At 34.1% G+C, this 15,627-nt stretch overlaps 1 protein-coding gene across 7 annotated transcripts in view; it reads right to left on the reverse strand.

Annotated features, from left to right (window-relative positions):
* The window catches only part of sgcz (sarcoglycan zeta), a 506,688-nt gene that overhangs the window by 63,875 nt on the left and 427,186 nt on the right, over positions 1–15,627 (reverse strand). For all 7 annotated transcript variants that reach the window (XM_073950195.1, XM_073950194.1, XM_073950211.1 and 4 more), the window contains exon 7: positions 5,212–5,335. In XM_073950195.1, coding sequence (XP_073806296.1) covers positions 5,212–5,335 — 124 coding nt within the window. The remainder of the gene's footprint in view (positions 1–5,211; positions 5,336–15,627) is intronic.

Raw genomic sequence — 15,627 nt, forward strand, 5'->3', positions numbered from 1 at the left:
AAGTGAAGAGAGGGAAAAACTGAGTAAATTACCATTATTTACTTTCTTTCATGTCTTGTCACTACAAAGCCAAAAGACAAGTAAACTCTTTAGTAAAAGTCAAAATGAGAAAACTGTGTACAGTTTTAATAATGCACTGGTTAACATTTTAATAATGTATATTTGACTGCTAAACCCACATTTAGGCTTAAAAAAATATTTAAAAATCTACTGACATATTTCAGTTGTTGAATCAATTGTTGTTTAAGTATGATATGTTCAGTGATTTTAATAAAATGATTCAGAAATCCAGTTTAATTAACCTTTTTTTGGCTTATGTTTTGTTTGTTTGTTTGATTGATTGGTCAGTCGGTTGGTCGATCGATCGGTTGGTTGATTGATTGAGTAAATAATAGTCAGTGTTGACTACATAAAGAAATCTAATGAACAATGTTTGTACAACATTTATTAATAATATTGATTTGGGCTGCTTAACGGCTTGTTAAGTGTGACGTCACGTGAAGCGGCTTTCGGCTCCAAGCGCTCTATCAAACTGTATGGGAAGACTCATCAAATGGTAATAATAAACATTTACAAAGCGCTGTAATACTTTCAAAAATCACGATCACAATGTATATATCCATGCCTAATATCCCATGGCCAGAAAGTGATATATTTATTATTAATTTTTAAATTTTGGTATTTTTAATGCAGCAAGTCAAGAGACTGTTGTGTACACCATGATTTTATTTAAAAATCCCCTTTAATGTGTGATTAGTCAAAGAAGTGGCCATAAACAAATATTTTCTCAATTCAAATGAGTAGCGGCTTGGACCCTGAAACAGTATTCCATATTTCACTGATACGTCACTGCTTAACAAGCGGATTACTCAGTAGGTTCTGCATTTGAATTTAAATAAAAGTAAACTAAATAAATGAAAAGGTATATTTTATACAGTATGAATGTCATTAGTATGAATGGAACTCAGTTGCGTCACTTTACTCCCATTCATGAATTCTCTCATGGTGTGTCATTTGATAGCGTAGAGTCCATCTGATGCACATTTCAGAATCATGACGGAAGTAGTAGGTCATCCAAGTACTTCTCATGTATGTTTTTTGAATTCTATAAATTTGGAAATACTGTACTACTCGGCTCGCATTCATTTTTGTCCCGTTTCCACTGAGTGATACAGTATGGGTCAGTAAGGGTCACCTTTATTAGGCTTTTATTTCCACTGATAAAATGGTAACAATAGTACGCAGATAACAATGAGGGGGGGGGGGGGGGGGGTGTACTTAAGAAGTTTGTTCTACAAGCTCTATGGAAAAAGTGAAACCACTCATGCTTTTAGGCCGTACTCACACTAGGTACAGTTGCCTCGAACCGGGCCAAAGCACGCTTGTCCCCCTCCCGTCTCCCCCGACGGCCCGCGCTCACACCACAAACGGGCTTTGGCACGCTTACGTCATCGCTGCTGCGCTGTTCAGTGAGAAGCACTCTCCCACTCAGCAGCACAGTGGAGATTTCTCTAGTTATATTGTTTCAGTCGTTTGATATGCCGTCAAATATTTCGCCAAACAGTCCTTAGGGATGCGGGGACATGCAGTCAGATATTTTGCCGAACAGATCTGCCACTTTTGGCGCTCATAAACAATCATAAAGCTCTCGTGCTGCAGGAATGAGGAGGTCTGCTGAAGGCGCGCAGCTGTCGTGCAGTGAGGGGTTTGCGTCTTTAATAAACTACGGCAGTTTGCGTTAACTGAACAGTAAGAATTATTAATAAATCCATATGAAACAGTGCCTTGAAAGTCACGTCTCGCTTTCAGTTTCGGGCTTTGGCGCCCAAGTGAACCAGGGCCGGCCAAGTGAACCGTGCTTGAGCCCGATTCAGCGCACTCACACTTCTCAAACGATCCGGGAAACGGGCCTGGGCAGGGTATGGATGGCATAGTGTGAGTAGGCCCTTAGACGACCTCGTAAATGTTCTCCTTGGCTTTGTGGCTGTTCATCAAGATGACAACAAGGTTTGGAAGCTTTGGAAAGAGTACCCAAAGAGTGGTACAGTATGGTTTGCTTTTTGGCACTTTTTGACAGTGGAAACAGCCATAAAAGCGTACCAACCCGTACCATACCACTCAGTAGAAACGAGCCATTTTAAGATACACTAGGCCTTTCTTTACCATAATACACCTAAAACACTGATTACTATAAAAAGTCAGCAATTGCAGGTAGTATAGGGTTACAGTATATTCTAGTAAAGAGTTATACTGTAGTTGACTTTACTTGACCTAAATTATTTATTTTTAATGTGATTCAAAATTACTTTGGTGTTTTTGTTACACCACAAAGAAAAAAAAGTATACAACTTTTTTTTTTAATAGATGCAAGCTTTATAAGTGCCCTTACTGTGCATAAACCACTTTGTCCTTATATCACTCCTCAAAGCACCATCCTGCTATCTCAGCCCCGAAAGAAGAAAAAGCAAAACTTTTTACCCGAAGAGGTGACAGAACAGCATGATATATGACTGGGACTCATGGAAGTTAATTAAATAGCCTGGGCAGTTACTAAAGTGAGATAGGAGAAAGAGAGAGAGAGAGAGTGAGAGAAAGAGAGAGAAAGAAAGCCAGGCAGCTCAACATGGCGGCACTAATTTGAGCAAAGGAGGAGGGGGGGAGGGGGTGTCAGAGAGCATGGATAATCTAAACATGTTCAAGGTGCTGCTGGAATTACACTAACACTGCAATTACCAGACAGTGAATTAGGCTCGTAGACAGAGAAAGATGGAGACGGATGAGTGTAAAACAGAAAGATGAAGAACAGGAAGAAAACAAGAGTGGGAATGAGGAAATGGAAAAATGATCTGAAGGTGTTCGGTTGAGGCAATTATACTGAGGACATGGGCCACTCACTTCTGACCGGACAGTATTGTGTGAAGTCGCATCTACCACCTTGACTCTGCTCTTAAGGTGTAATGTAACACATTATATGACGTGTGGACTTTAGATAAGTCATTCAGACTCTTTATAAGAGCACAGCACAAGCTCCGTCAATAAAAACAGCTCTGTGGAGATGAAAATGTATGCAAAGCATGGGAATCTACAGGAATTTCAAACACAAATTGCTTGTAAAATTGGATTTGATCCTTAACTAAAGCAAATTTTATGCTAGCAGAGGTTTTAAAGCTATCATTATTAGGGGCTTTTGTATTGAATATTTTCATCTTAGTGACTGTAGTCGTCAGCAAACTTGCTTGGTTTATATTCGATTGCATTTTTGTAGCCTCAACAAGAATCTTTTTTTTTCAGTTTTGAGGTAAAATATCTTAATATGAACGAATAAAAACACAAGAACAGAAAGAAACAAGCGTCATTTCTTTTATTCTCTAGTGATTTGTTGACGTTTTGTCAAGAATCATGTCGTTCGTTGGTAAGTGTGTGAATATACATGCATTAATTGATCCTGACGAGTGTTCGTCAACATGACGTGTTCCCCAACATGACAGAAAATACATTTAATTGCTCAAAAGGATGGGCTGTAGTAGTTTAGGCTACCCGATTGCAGATTCTGTACATTATGGCACATTTTCATTTCTGTAATGAATTTTATTATTGCTTTTGCTGTCAAAGGAATATCAGTTGTACTCAGGATGCAAAGTGTACACTGGCGATTGAGGGGGTCATCATTTTTGGCAACCTTAGCTTGTGCAATACATGCTGCAGTCAATTAAATTTATGTATTTATGTAAATCAGGAGTTCCCGAACTTTTCAGCCCTTCTCAACCCCCAAAATAACAATGTTATTGACTTGCAATCCTCAATATTGTCTGAGGTGGTTATAAATATATAAACCTTGCACACAATTGCGCACACATACCAAAAGGCTCAAATCTATTTATCGTTTAATTTTGGGGAAAACCACTCCGAGACCATCCTCCATGTTCAGTGGTGGGCTGTATTTACTTTTAATGCACGTGAGTGCCGTAAAGGTGTCAGAAAATTTGACCTGATGCCATAATATCAATGTGCTGCAACTGATGCTATTGTTGGGTCTTTGATTTAAAATAATCAACCCCAGGAGTCGCTAAAAAAAAATAATTAATTAAATAAATAAAAAATTAAATGCTGATGGCTTTTTATTTGCATGTTATTTTTTTAATGTTTATTATTAACATGTTAACAAAGTTACTCATTTATTCATTTTCTTTTTGGCTTAGTCCCTTTATTAATATGGGGTTGCCACAGCGCAATGAATCACCAACAAAGTTAATATTAACTACTATTTTGTTCTTCAGTAGGTTATAGATAAAATATGGTTATTTTAGCAGTTTAATAAAATAAATTTGATTTTTGGAAATTGCCAAGTGACCTCTCCCTCATTGTCCTGTGACCCCCGGTGGAGGGGTCCCGATTTAAACGGCATCTAATATATTAATAAAATGTATTTGAGTTGTCAGTGTTTTGTGGGATATTTACTGTATTCTGACCTTCAGTCCAATTAACCATTTTACAGGTTACTGTAGGTTAAACAATACAAACTATGCACCTAATATGAATTTATTTGCTGTATGTAGAAACAGACACCTTTTTTTTTAAGAAAACTGTCTTATGAACACTTACGTTGTTTATTGTTCCTCTTGATCTGCCTTTTCAGACTGCTGAATGATTTTTTTGTGTAGAATGATTGGCGCGATCATGTATTCATAATGGTATTAACCGTTATAGGGGTGGTCAAATGCATATTTGTATTATATGCTATTTTAGTTATTAACATTACTATTTAAAATACAGATCACACCTTGTTTGTACTTACACTTTTGCTCATAAAATGTATCGAAAAAATACATTACAAAAAAAGTGAATTATATAATTATGAATTATTAAGAAGCATCATATAACAACTAGTTGTCATTAGTTAATTAATGAAAATTTGCCCATTTTAATATAAAAAAGTAATAATATTTTATACTGAAACATTTGACATTTTAAATGACAGTATAAACGTATGCATTCACAAATATTTTCCACCCTGCATTGTGAACCTTTACCAATTAATTTTTTAGTAAAGACACAACATACACGTTCACGTATAGCAATTACTTATGCACCTTGGATCTAATCTTAGTAACTTTTAGAACAAGTAAACTTTCCATTCTATGATGCCACTTCCAGCTACACTACTATGGCATCTGCGGGTTTCCAAAACACAGCTTGACACACTGTACTCACCTCTCCTTCTGAAGACTCTAAAGTGAGATCTTTCCTACAAGAAGCTTTGAATTCTCCTACTCCAGCATTCACTTCAACACCTTTAGGAGCCTCCAGTGTCAGTGTCCTCGTCGGAGACTCTAGCCTGTGAGATGAAAACAGTATGGAGAAATGACCATGATGATATGATCTCAGTTTATTGCATGGACATATTTCATTTGACCAAACAATACCCTTGAAAAATGTTGGCTTTCCTATAGAAAAAGTCTGATTCATTTTAGTTCAATTGATTGATTGATTGATTGATTGATTGCTTGCTTGATTGATTGATTGATTGATTGATTGATTGATTCATCCATCCATCCATCCATCCATCCATTCATTCATTCATTCATTCATTCATCCATTCATTGGTTGGATTATTCGTTAGTTCATTAATTTATTCATTCATTGATTGATTGATTGACCGATTGATTCATTCATTTGTTGGTTTGTTAGTTTCTTCCTTCCTTCCTTCCTTCCTTCCTTCCTTCCTTCCTTCCTTCCTTCCTTCCTTCCTTCCTTCCTTCCTTCCTTCCTTCATTCCTTTCTTTCTTTCTTTCTTTCTTTCTTTCTTTCTTTCTTTCTTTCTTTCTTTCTTTCTTCCTTCCTTCCTTCATTTATTCACTCATTCATTCATTATTGACCTTTTTTTCCAGAGCAATGTAGCAGTTTCCATGAAAACTTGTGGAAGCCCAAAGTTGCTAATATTTAGTAAAAGGGGAAATGATGTTTAGAACAACCTAATCAATATGATATTTGTCAGTAAATGAGGTAACTAAATGAACGGTCCACTCCTGAATGTCCAGAACCTTAAAAACACTGGAAAAGAAGCAGTATTGATCAGGAGAGAAAGAGAGAGAGCGAGAGAGATAGAGATAGAGCAAGGGGAAAAATGTTTGTAAAGTATGTCAATGTGAACCACAACTTGTTTTACTAGTTTTTTCAAAACAAGATCCTAAAGGAGACAAAACATACAGCAGCCTTACTTTTATTGATCTGGAATGGAAGGTGCATGTCAGAATGGAAAACCAAGTAAATAATAGCTATGTGTTGAAGTTTTGCCAACAGTTATACTGGTTAGTATTAACTAGAACTGCATGTGCATTACATTAACATTATTGTTTGTTAAAATACTTTTCGATTGTGCAAATGTAAAGGATTTGGATTCTTCAAATAATAAGAAACATTTTGAAATACAAATCTTTGTAGCGTTATAGGTACCTTACTGTCAGGAATAAAATAAAATAAAATAATAAATTAAATTACAATAAAATATAATAAAATAAACAAAACAAAAATAAAATAATCTCACATTTGTCTTGAAAATACTAAAAAATTGCTGTATCAAAGGATACTAGGTACCCTACTGTCAGGTGTTGAATAAAATAAAATAAAATAAAATAAAATAAAATAAAATAAAATAAAATAAAATAAAATAAAATAAAATAAAATAAAATAAAATAAAATAAAGAAATTAAATAAAATAAGAAATTAAATAAAAAATAAATAAAATGAAAGACAAATGAATCAAAATAAAACTAAATAAAAATAATACAATACAATAAAAAAATATAAAAAAAATAAAATAATAAAAGAAAATAAAAATAAATAAATCAAATCAAATCAAATAAAAATGAAAAATCAAACAAATAAAAAAATAATAAAATGAAATACAAATATAAAAAATAAAATAAAATAAAACGAAAAATAATAAAATAAAATAAAAATATATAAAATAAAATTACTAAATAAACAAATAATTAAAAACAAATAAAAAAAAACTAAACAAAACAAAGCAAAACAAGACAAAAAATTCAAATAAGCTCACATTTGTCTTGAAAATACTAAATAATTAGTATTAAGTGATGAACAGCCATGATCTGAACAGCACCCACAACATAATTAATGACACTACCTAAATGAGGATATTGACTTAATTGTTTACTCTCTTTTTTATTTTTACTCTTTTCTTTCTTCCCTTGTTTCTTCAAGCTCTATCAGTGAGATCCCTTGTCTTGTGAAAAGAAAAACTCAATCAAAGCATTGATTTTCTGTTTCAGCATGCTCCAAAGTAATTCAGGAGCAAAACTAAATATCTTAAGTGTGCACAGAATGGACTAGATTTTATATAGAAGATAAGAGCGGCCTGCTTTAATCTCTTATCTGCCTGATTCATTATTCCACCACAAGTGTATTCACACATTAAAATATACATCATGACCTTTTTTGACTAATGTGCATCAGGGCAAGCAATAAATAAACACTAACATCGGGTTAATGCTTCTTTTTGTTTCATTTAACACAAAAATGTTTGATTTTTGGTCAAAATAAATGCATAATGTTTCACTGAGAGAGTTCTAGAAAGGTGCAAGAATTTAACAGTGGACACTACTGCGTCATAAATGTGCTATGTATCTGCTAAATTGACTTTGTAAACATAACTCAATAGGACACTATTCACCAGACTTAAATTTCATGCATGTATGCCTTATGAATACATTTGTAGAGTTCAAAAAACATCCGAGGTTGAAACCAGATTACAATCTTATGCTACATCACAGCTGCCTTTTGTAGTTTGAATGTGACTGCCAGAACATGTCAGACGACTGCTATGATGTGCTTTTGACATGACTGTGATATGTAAATAGCTACAGTTACATAGTAGGAGTCATTGCAGTTTATCATATTAAAGTCTAGCATTTGTGATTTTAGCTGCAGATGGAGTAGCAAGCATCCCAGGAGTCATTTCTTTACAAAAAAAAAAAAAACTTGATTTGCAAATAATTCTCACAAGATTTCTGCATCAGTCATTTAGCAAACACTTTTGTCCAAAGAGACATACAATTGAGGAGGCATTTAGTGATTTAAAAAGAAAAGACAATGCACACAAGAAGTGCTAATTGTACAAAGGAACTGTTTGTGCTCAGAGAATTAAGTGCTATATAGCAAAGGTTTCCCGATGATGGGTTGCAGCTGGAAGGGCATCTGCTGCGTATAACACATGCTGGATAAGTTGGCGGTTCGTTCCGCTGTGGTGACCCCTGATTAATAATGTGAGAAGGCAGAAAATAAAATGAATGAATAAGTTAGCAGGGGTTGGGGTTTAAAAAGAGAAGGGTTTTGCTACAGGTGGTTTGTGAGGCCCACTCACCTGTGTAAAGCTCACATTAAATGGAATAAATTTGATCTAAACGGATAAAAGGGATATAATTTTATTTTTAAAAGCTATATATAAATAAATAAATAAATATATATATATATATATATATATATATATATATATATATATATATATATACATATATATATATATATATATATATATATATATATATATATATATATATATATATATATATATATATATATATATATATATATATATATATATATATATTTGTTTGTTTTTTGTAGCAGGTAGTGGAGTATTTTTCATAGTCACGTTTTGGTATTTATTTAGTTCAGCGAAGGAAAGCAGTGGGAAGTCCTTTCACGGGAGTTGTAGGTAAGGTCTATTCATTAAGGACAGTTATAGTCAGGGAACTGTTTTGTTTAGCTGCGCTACCTGTCTACATGTTTTTGTTAATATTTTAGTGTCTCTTTTGGAACATTTAATTCATGTAAATTAAAGATTTATTGATGAGATGTCAATTTGTTAATTCAAGCATCTGTGTTCATTCATATGTTCGTCTCAAACCTTGATGTTGTTATTCAAGCTAGTTTTGGGTTTTGGGGCGTAACTATATATATATATATATATATATATATATATATATATATATATATATATATATATATAGTGCTGTTGCACAACATAATGTACTTTTCAGGCTTTTGTATGTGAGAATGTAGTTTTTTAGATTGCAACTATGCAGTTTATTTATAAGGATATAGTGTCTATTTTTAAATATTTATAATTTTGGATTTTCAGCACGTTGTAGTTCCTCGTACAAAAGGATTTTCGAGACTCTCCCGTGTTTGATTTTTTTCTATATATATATATACACACAATTATGCCGTTGAACTGTTGTATTAACATAATATCACATGAGTAGCAGTGCGATATGGCTGTATATTGTCACCATTGAAAAACTAAGGCACTCTGCCTGCATCCTCGAACCAACGCACGCCACCCACCAGTGCTAATATACAGCCATATCGCATTGCTATTTGTGTGATATTGCACATAAATAGACAGACAGACAGATAGACAGACAGACAGACAGACAGACAGACAGACAGACAGACAGACAGACAGACAGACAGACAGACAGACAGACAGACAGACAGACAGACAGACAGACAGACAGACAGACAGACAGACAGACAGACAGACAGACAGACAGACAGACAGATAGATAGATAGATAGATAGATAGATAGATAGATAGATAGATAGATAGATAGATAGATAGATAGATAGATAGATAGATAGATAAACCTCTTTCTTCAAAAATATTATTATTATTACTATTATTATTATTATTAGTAGTGTTTGGATAATTATTATTATTGTTAGTAGTAGTAGTAGTAGTATTTAAAAGACAAATATTCTTTCTTACTTTACCAAGTCTTTCTCAAATAATCCACACAATGAGATTTGCTCCTCTCATGAATTATGCTTTGATATACAGTATCATCTATCACTGTGTCTCTAGCAGTGATAACAGTCACAGAAGCTGCCTACTGACTTTTAACTTTTGAGAATAAGACCAATGACGGCATTAGGCAGCTCAATACCAAGCGCTAACCTTTGACTTCATGTTCCTCTCTGAGTATTTACTTTTGGTCGCAGCCTTTCAGATTGATGAATGACACTGCACCATGGGTAGATGAACATCAGCCAAAGCCAAAGAGGAGAACAGCCTCGCATTTGACATTTTCAAGCCTCCCTGAGTTTTAAAGTTTCTCTCTGTGAGCTTCTCGGTTACTGGGCTCCATGATGCTATGGGATACAACTAACAGGACTTTTGGAAACTCGTTTAAAAAAGTTGGAACAAATTGGTTTTGTTGGTGGTAAAGTAAAGCATATAGAGATGCCGCTGCTTTCCACAACAACCGTTTCATCAGAGAATCTTCCAATGTTTAAATCTGAATCTCAACACTGCAGAAAATGGCGCCAAAAATAGGGCTTTCAAGACACTATTGACCCTCTGAGTGGGTTTCTTTTATAGCTCGCTGAGCTCTTGGCCCAATGGCCCATTTCTTGTCTTCAACATTCCCTGACAAATCCTCGAATCGGTCAAAAATGACTTTTTGCCGCTTGCCTGTCTGCTGTGTGAAATGTAGCTGGGGAAATTGTGCCTGGCAGCAAGACCCTGTGAGAAAACGTAAAGCAATTTCATGCCCGTGCGCATCCATTGCTGATAATTTAATCGATAGTGATAGAACTGGGGGACCAGCATGGTCAGAGAGGGGAGAAGGAATAAGGTAGGCCCACTGGGTCTCTAAAGCACTGCTGCGGCAAGGAAGGAGGTTACAGGAATAAAGGAATGATATTGTATCTCATTTCAGTCCTGTCGAAGAATATCATTCACTCGAGTGAGACCATGTGTCTTGGGAAGTCACCACTTCAGGGCCACTTCAAACCAAGATGTGAGAGGAAAACTGAGACAGAGAGAAGACTGATAGAGGAAGTGAGTGTGAGAGAGATTTATAGGGAAGTGTATAAAACTGTTCACAAAAAAGTGGAAAAAAATACAAAAAGAAATATACACAACAACATTACTTACATTTTTATAAGTATAAAATACAAACAAAGAAGTCTACACCAACTGTTCACTTACCGGCCACTTTATTAGGTACACCTGCCCAACTGCTCATTAACGCAAATTTCTAATCAGACAATCACATGGCAGCAACTCAATGCATTTAGGCATGTAGACATGGTCAAGACAATCTGCTTTAGTTTAAACAGAGCATCAGAATGGGGAAGAATGCTGATTTTAGTGACTTTGAATGTGGTATGGTTGCTGGTGCCAGACAGATTTTCTAGGTTTTAAAAAGAATGGTCCGAAAAAGAGTAAATATCCAGTGAGTGGCAGTTCTGTGGGGGGAAATGCCTTGTTGATGCCAGAGGTCAGAGGAGAATGGTCAGACTGGATCTAGCTAATAGAAAGACAACAGTAAATCAAATAACCATGGTACAACTGAGGTATGCAAAAGAGCATCTCTGAATGCACAACACGTCCAACCTTGAGGCGGATGAGCAACAGCAGAAGAAGATCACACTGGGTGGGACTCCTGTCAGCTAAGAACAGGAAACATAGGCTACAATTCACAGACGGACAGCCAGACAGACAGACGGACGGACGGATGGACAGACAGATCTTGAGTTTTCTCGGGTCAAATTTCCTCTTATTGTCTGTATTTGTGTAAGCGATGTCTTGGCTATGCTCAGGCTGTGCCTGCTCCTTCTTAACGCTCATGTCTTGTGTTCTGTTTGTGTTGGAGTTGTGTATGTGGCTTCATGTTTACATTGTGGCCACATGATGTAGTTTTTTGTTTCTTGTGTACACACAGTTATTGAGCTCTCTCTCTCTCATTACATTTACATAGACACCAATAATTTGATTTTAATGTGATTAAGACAATACTCTGATTAAGAGTCTACCTTGTAAACAGTGATTTTTGATTAATTTAATCAGATTAAGGTCATAATCGAAATAAAGAGAAATTGAATTAAGACATGTGGAGTATGCTGATTTTAGTCACATTATTGAAGTGCAGTACAGACATGTAAACACCTTAATCAAACTATTAAGGTCATGTAGGGCTATTCGCTGCGTTTTGCCACAGCATAGTCCACACACACACACACACACACACATGGCTGTTTGACACTCTTTGCACCTACCGAGTCAGTGCAGACCACAGACACCTGCATTGTGAAATGCAAAGTTTTTTTTTTTTGTTTGTTTGTTTTTCTTCCATTCAGCATGCAATATGAACTTCCATTAAAACAACAGTCTTTCAGCAATTCGTAGTTGATTCCAATATATCATTTGTCACGGGGGGCATGCCCAAATGAAAGTGAAAGTGCCAAACCATCATTAAAGTCGACAAATTAATAATGAAACGCCCGAAATTACATGAAACTCCGGAGGAAATGCGGATAGAGCAGTGATGCAATGAAGTTAATCCAATTATGTGCTATAACATGTAAAACGAATCACAAAAGAAACATTTAAAAAGCAACTCATGTAAACACCTTAATCTTATGATTGTCTTAATTAGATTAAGGCAAATAATTTGTTTACTGATGTCCATGTAAACATAGTCACTGCGAGTTCTAGTCCTGTTTTCTAGTAGCACATGGCTTGTGCTGTTTTTGTGTCATGTGCTCTCCAGTCTATTGTCTAGTCCCACCCTCCTTGTTAACCCATTATTAGTTTGTGATCACCTGTTTATTCTTGTTTAAAGCTTCCCGCTTGTCTGCTGTCCGGTGCCAGTTCCTCATATATTGTACTTCATGTCACTGCTGTGTCTTGTCCTGAACTTCCCTGCCAACCAAGCCAAGTCTGTTTTTTGTCTTTTAATTATTTTCCCCCCTCTGGGTTGTTTTTGTTACTCTTTATGTTATTTTATTAATAATTAGAAACCCATTCTGCTGCATTTGAGTCCTCGCTTCCTTTCTCTCACCCTGAATCCTGACATATTGATGTGTATTTATAGGTAATGCAGTAGTTTTGATGGCAAAACTGGTAAAAATAAACAGTTTAGTGTCTAAAATTTAACATATTTATTAAACTGGTGTACAAAAAAATAATTTCAATCTGCATTATTCTTGACAAAAAGAGCTTTCACGCGGTAATGCACTCACTGCTCGTGTGGTATTATGAAACAGAAACTCATACCTTCAATTTTAGTGACATACAACTGCATACAAGAAGTGAGCTATTGTCCTGCAACATGTTCATCACCAATCAACTAATATGAATCGTAACGCAAATCAAGATTTCTGAACTCTTTTAGTGATATGACGTACATACCTCAATGACTTTCATACTGTGGAAAAAGACAGATGACAACAAGGGCAATTTACTAAACGGCTCAATAAATGTAAAGGTCATCGCCACAGATCGATACGACGCTGAAACCACATACATCTTCAGGCTCAAAATCATCTAAAAATTAAGTTTAAGCTCTTATGGAAAGAAAGAGAACTACTTCACTCATCCATACTGACAGCATTAGAAATGGGCCTGAGAGGAGCGGCACTGTAGATGCCACAGTAATCCCTGTGTGATAAGGTAATCAATGGATCTGAAGGTCAAGTCCGAGGGGTGGATGTCCTCCATGTCCGTACGAGTGGAAGGTAATTTAATGTGGATTTGGAGGGCCGTGCTGCCAGGATCACATCTATAGAGAATCTCAAGTATTGCATATAATCATACATTAACCTATGCAACTGACACACACACACACACACACACACACACACACACAGCTGCACTGCAATAAATTGAAGCACCTCAGGTTGGATGTCTTCAATCGGTCCAAACTCTCAAGTCAATCAAATGTAATTTCGGGGCACGATCCAGGCTCAATCTGTCACTCACAGGCTCAGGGTCGCAGATGCACTTTTGTCATGATTTAGGACCATCTTGCTCTACCCAAACTTTAACAGCGACCATTATGTCAGAAGCAAAAAAAAAAAAAAAAAAAAGAAGGATGAAGAAGAAGAAGAAGAAGAAGAAGAAGAAGAAGAAAAAAGTAATCTCAAATGAGAAGTCAAGAGCTTGAAAAGCTAGATATGAGGCGATTCTTGTCAGATGCTTGAAAGATGAGTCTAAGTGTGGCCTTTAGCTGAAAAGATGGAGAGCGATAAGAATCCATGGTTAATGTCTCTGACTGGGGTCCGCAGGCTGTGATACAATCTTCACGATGATATATTAAAAAAAAAAAAAGTTAGAGCATTGGAAGAAAGTGCTTTATTTTACTTGTTTTTGGTTGGAAATTTTAAGGATTGTCTTATTTGATATGTTTACAATAATAATGAGTCCTAATGGGAAAAAATAACAGAAAAAAAAAAATAATAAATAAATAAATAAAAATATATAAAATAAACTGTGTTAAATATAATTTAAAAAAATAAAAGTGTTTTAATTTGTTGTTTCTTTATTTGTTTATCTGTTCAATAGTGTATTTGTTTGTTCATTGATTAATTTGTTCGTCCATTCATTTATTTGTTTGTTCCTTTGTTTATTTGTTTATTGCTTTGTTTCTTCATTTATTTGTTTATTCCTTTGTTCCTTCATGTATTTGTTTATTCCTTTGTTTCTTCGTGTATTTGTTCATTAATTTATTTGTTCAATAATGAATTTGTTTGTTCATTTATTTATTCTTTCATTGTTTGTTCTTTTATTTGCTCTTGTCTTTGTTTGTTTGTTTATTTGTTCTTTTCTTTGTTTGTTCGTTATTTGTTCATTTATTTATTTGTTTAAACATTTGCTTTTCAATTTATTTTTTCATTCATTTATTTGTATTTATGTTTGTTTATTTTTTCATTTGTTTATTAATCTGTTTATTTATTTGTTTGTTCAATTATTTGTTCATTCATCTACTTATTTGTTTAATCATTTGCTTTTCAATTTATTTTTTATTCATTTGTCTGTATGTTTGTTTATTCGTTCATTTGTCCATCCATTTGTTTATTTTATTTGTTCAATTATTTGCTCATTGATTTATTTTTTCATTGATTTATTTGTTTGTCTGTTTGTTTGTCCATTTATCTGTTTATTTATTTGTTCATTAATTAATTTATTTGTTTAATCATTTGTTTTTCAATGTATTTGTTCATGAATTTGTCTGTATGTTTGTTAATTTGTTAATTTGTTTGTTTGTCTATTATTTTTTATTTATTTGTTTAGCTCTTTCATTTATTTGTTCATTGATTTATTTGTTTTACGTTTTTGTACATTTGTTTATTCATTTATTTACTTGTCTAATTATTTGCTCTTTTATTAATTTTTCATTTATTATTGTTTGTTCATTTATTTACACTTTCATTTGTCTTTTTCTTTATTTGTTTGTTCATTTCTTTGTTCATTAATTTGCCATTTATTTATTTGTTTGTTTGTTTATTTATTTATTTATTTATATATATATATATTTGTCTAATCATTTGCTTTTTCATTTATTTGTCCATTATTTATTTGTTTATTCGTTTGTTCATTCATTTGTTTTGTCCATTTGTTTGTTTATTTATTTGCACATTTATTTGCTTATATGTTTATTGCCTTGTTCCTTCATTTATTTGTTCAATAATTTATTTGTTCAGTAATGTATTTGTTTGTTAATTCCTTTGTTTGTTAATTTGTCCATTTATTTGTTTGTTCGCTTATTTATTAATTTAAACATTTGTTCTTTATTTGTTAGTTTATCTATTTGCTAA

Source organism: Danio rerio, chromosome 1 (assembly GCF_049306965.1).
Source record: "Danio rerio strain Tuebingen ecotype United States chromosome 1, GRCz12tu, whole genome shotgun sequence".
NCBI classification, from domain to species: Eukaryota; Metazoa; Chordata; class Actinopteri; order Cypriniformes; family Danionidae; genus Danio; species Danio rerio.